The sequence below is a fragment of the Pygoscelis adeliae genome, unplaced genomic scaffold (genome assembly GCF_000699105.1).
Source record: "Pygoscelis adeliae isolate BGI_AS28 unplaced genomic scaffold, ASM69910v1 Scaffold514, whole genome shotgun sequence".
Taxonomy (NCBI): domain Eukaryota; kingdom Metazoa; phylum Chordata; class Aves; order Sphenisciformes; family Spheniscidae; genus Pygoscelis; species Pygoscelis adeliae.
Genome location: NW_008824594.1, coordinates 543,168 through 545,245, shown reverse-complemented (window position 1 = coordinate 545,245; position 2,078 = coordinate 543,168). Strand labels below are relative to the sequence as shown.

The window sequence follows — 2,078 nt, the reverse complement described above, 5'->3', positions numbered from 1 at the left end:
TAGGTTTGCAAACTATAATAATCCCTTAAAATTTAGGTATAAGGGAGATGAAGTTTATGATAGTTAAAGGCAATTTAAAAGCACTAAGATAACATGAACATAAAGGATAACATCAGTGTAGAAAGGCTGCAAGGAGGTCTGAAAGCACTGGAGATTCCAACCTATGCCTCAGTACGCAGCCAGCCATGGAGTGTCTGTGCTATACTGCAGTTCATCTGGTGTACGTAGTACATTACCTTGAATTAATTTCTGCCCCAGCATTGAGAAGAATCTTGATGATATTAACATAGCCACCAGATGCAGCAAGGCTTAACGGCGTATAATCAGACACATTCCTGTGTTCTTTATTTGCTCCCCGGGCCAACAGCAAATCAACAACCTGAAAAGACAGCATGCATATTAAAAGACATATTGTGGCCTATCCAGGAAGTGAAAGGATGTTATCACATGTTCAAACCTTCCAGTATGCTACGTTTCCATTGTCAATAGATAAGATTCTGCAGGAAAACCTCTATCCTCTTTTGCTTTACTTTTACATATGCGCTTGTACAGACTTAGCAACTGATGAATACATCAGCTAATCTGCGTGGGTTGTAGCAGTGCAGCACTTGTCTTCCAGAAAGATTATTTTACCTAATCAAAAATGCAAGGCTTTACAGTGAAGCTTTTCCTGTGAATCTTGAGTTTGCAAACAAGGGATCTATCCCACTCCCATAATATCTCACACTGTTTGACCGTCTCTTTCAGTAACTCCTACAACTTTAATTCAAATGACACTTGAGCCAAGTTTGACCATCTGTATTACATGGTCTTTCCAACAAAACACATGGTAAAAATCAGACTGACTGATGTTAATGGAACAAGCATCAGGAAGGACTTCTCTATCAGAAACTGCTTAAGAGAAATAAAAGGGGGGGAAATTAAAACATTTCTGGTGATGTACTGCACTTTAGTGGACCTCATTTTACTACTAACATAGGCTAGATGATTTTTCAAATAAGCCAGAAAAAAGGCTGCCTCGCAAGCTGCTAAGCCAGAAACATAAGAGGTAGATTCTGGCATAAGGAAAAAAAATGAAGACTAGGAACAAAAGACTTAAGTAGTTCAATAGGGGATGCTATCACAGGCCACACTGATCTCTCCTTTTATTTGTGAGCTGCACTTTTACTGTTAAAGATCTGAAATTAAAAAGTCAAAGTGGAAACTTTCCCTTTTTGGTGAACTGTTTTAATCCTTAGAAGTTCCAAAACTTACCACTCCCATACCTTGCAGAGAGCCCTTTGCCATCTCCATGCCACCTTCTAAGCTATGCCCATGACTGAAGTAGGAAGGATTTAATAAATCTTATTCGGGGGGGTGGGGGGGAGAAGCTGAGAGAAAATTGAAACCTCCTTAAAAGACTAGTATAATGTGCCCTGCATTGCATCTGCACTTATCAGTCCTGCATATTACCACTAAAAACCATGTACTGCCAACACAAAATTCCAGTTTCTGTCTTTGTGTGCCTGCACTGGCTGTTTTAGTTTTGAGAGTGGGGAGGATGCATAAGGGAAGTGTTCAGTGAATGAAGTTATTCATTAAACATCTCTACCTCCCTCACAAAAGTACTTATCTTGCAAGGATTCATCGACAGAAGAATGACCACAAGTTATAACAACCATTGGCTAACAAAACTGGGATAGCCAAGGGAGAAAAGAATAAATTCCGTTTCCTCTTGGAAGAAGAAAGAGACTTAAATTAGCTACACTTATACAGGTTAAAAACCTTCCAGAAAAAGGATGTTTCATTATACCATCAAGAAAAAACACTGTACAAAAAACTATCTACAAAAACCAATTCAAACCCATTGAGGACAAATATGTCTGTACCTCTTGGCGTCCACCGGAGCATGCCAACGAAAGCGGAGTATCCTTTGTGCGCTCAGACTGTGCTTCTATATCCCCACCTTTGTCTAGAAGAATTTCCACTACACCAACATGTCCAGCAGTTGCAGCCAGAATCAAAGGCGTAAAACCTAGTAACAAGAGATCATGTTAAAAGCAACCTTGAGAATCTCAGAAGTATTATTAAGGAGCAGG

At 39.6% G+C, this 2,078-nt stretch overlaps 1 protein-coding gene across 1 annotated transcript in view; it reads right to left on the bottom strand.

Moving 5' to 3' along the window:
- Positions 1 to 2,078, bottom strand: part of ANKHD1 (ankyrin repeat and KH domain containing 1) — a 106,716-nt gene that overhangs the window by 28,819 nt on the left and 75,819 nt on the right. Inside the window, 2 exon segments of the mRNA XM_009322292.1 lie at positions 237 to 379; positions 1,869 to 2,014. Of these exon segments, the coding sequence (XP_009320567.1) occupies positions 237 to 379; positions 1,869 to 2,014 (289 nt within the window).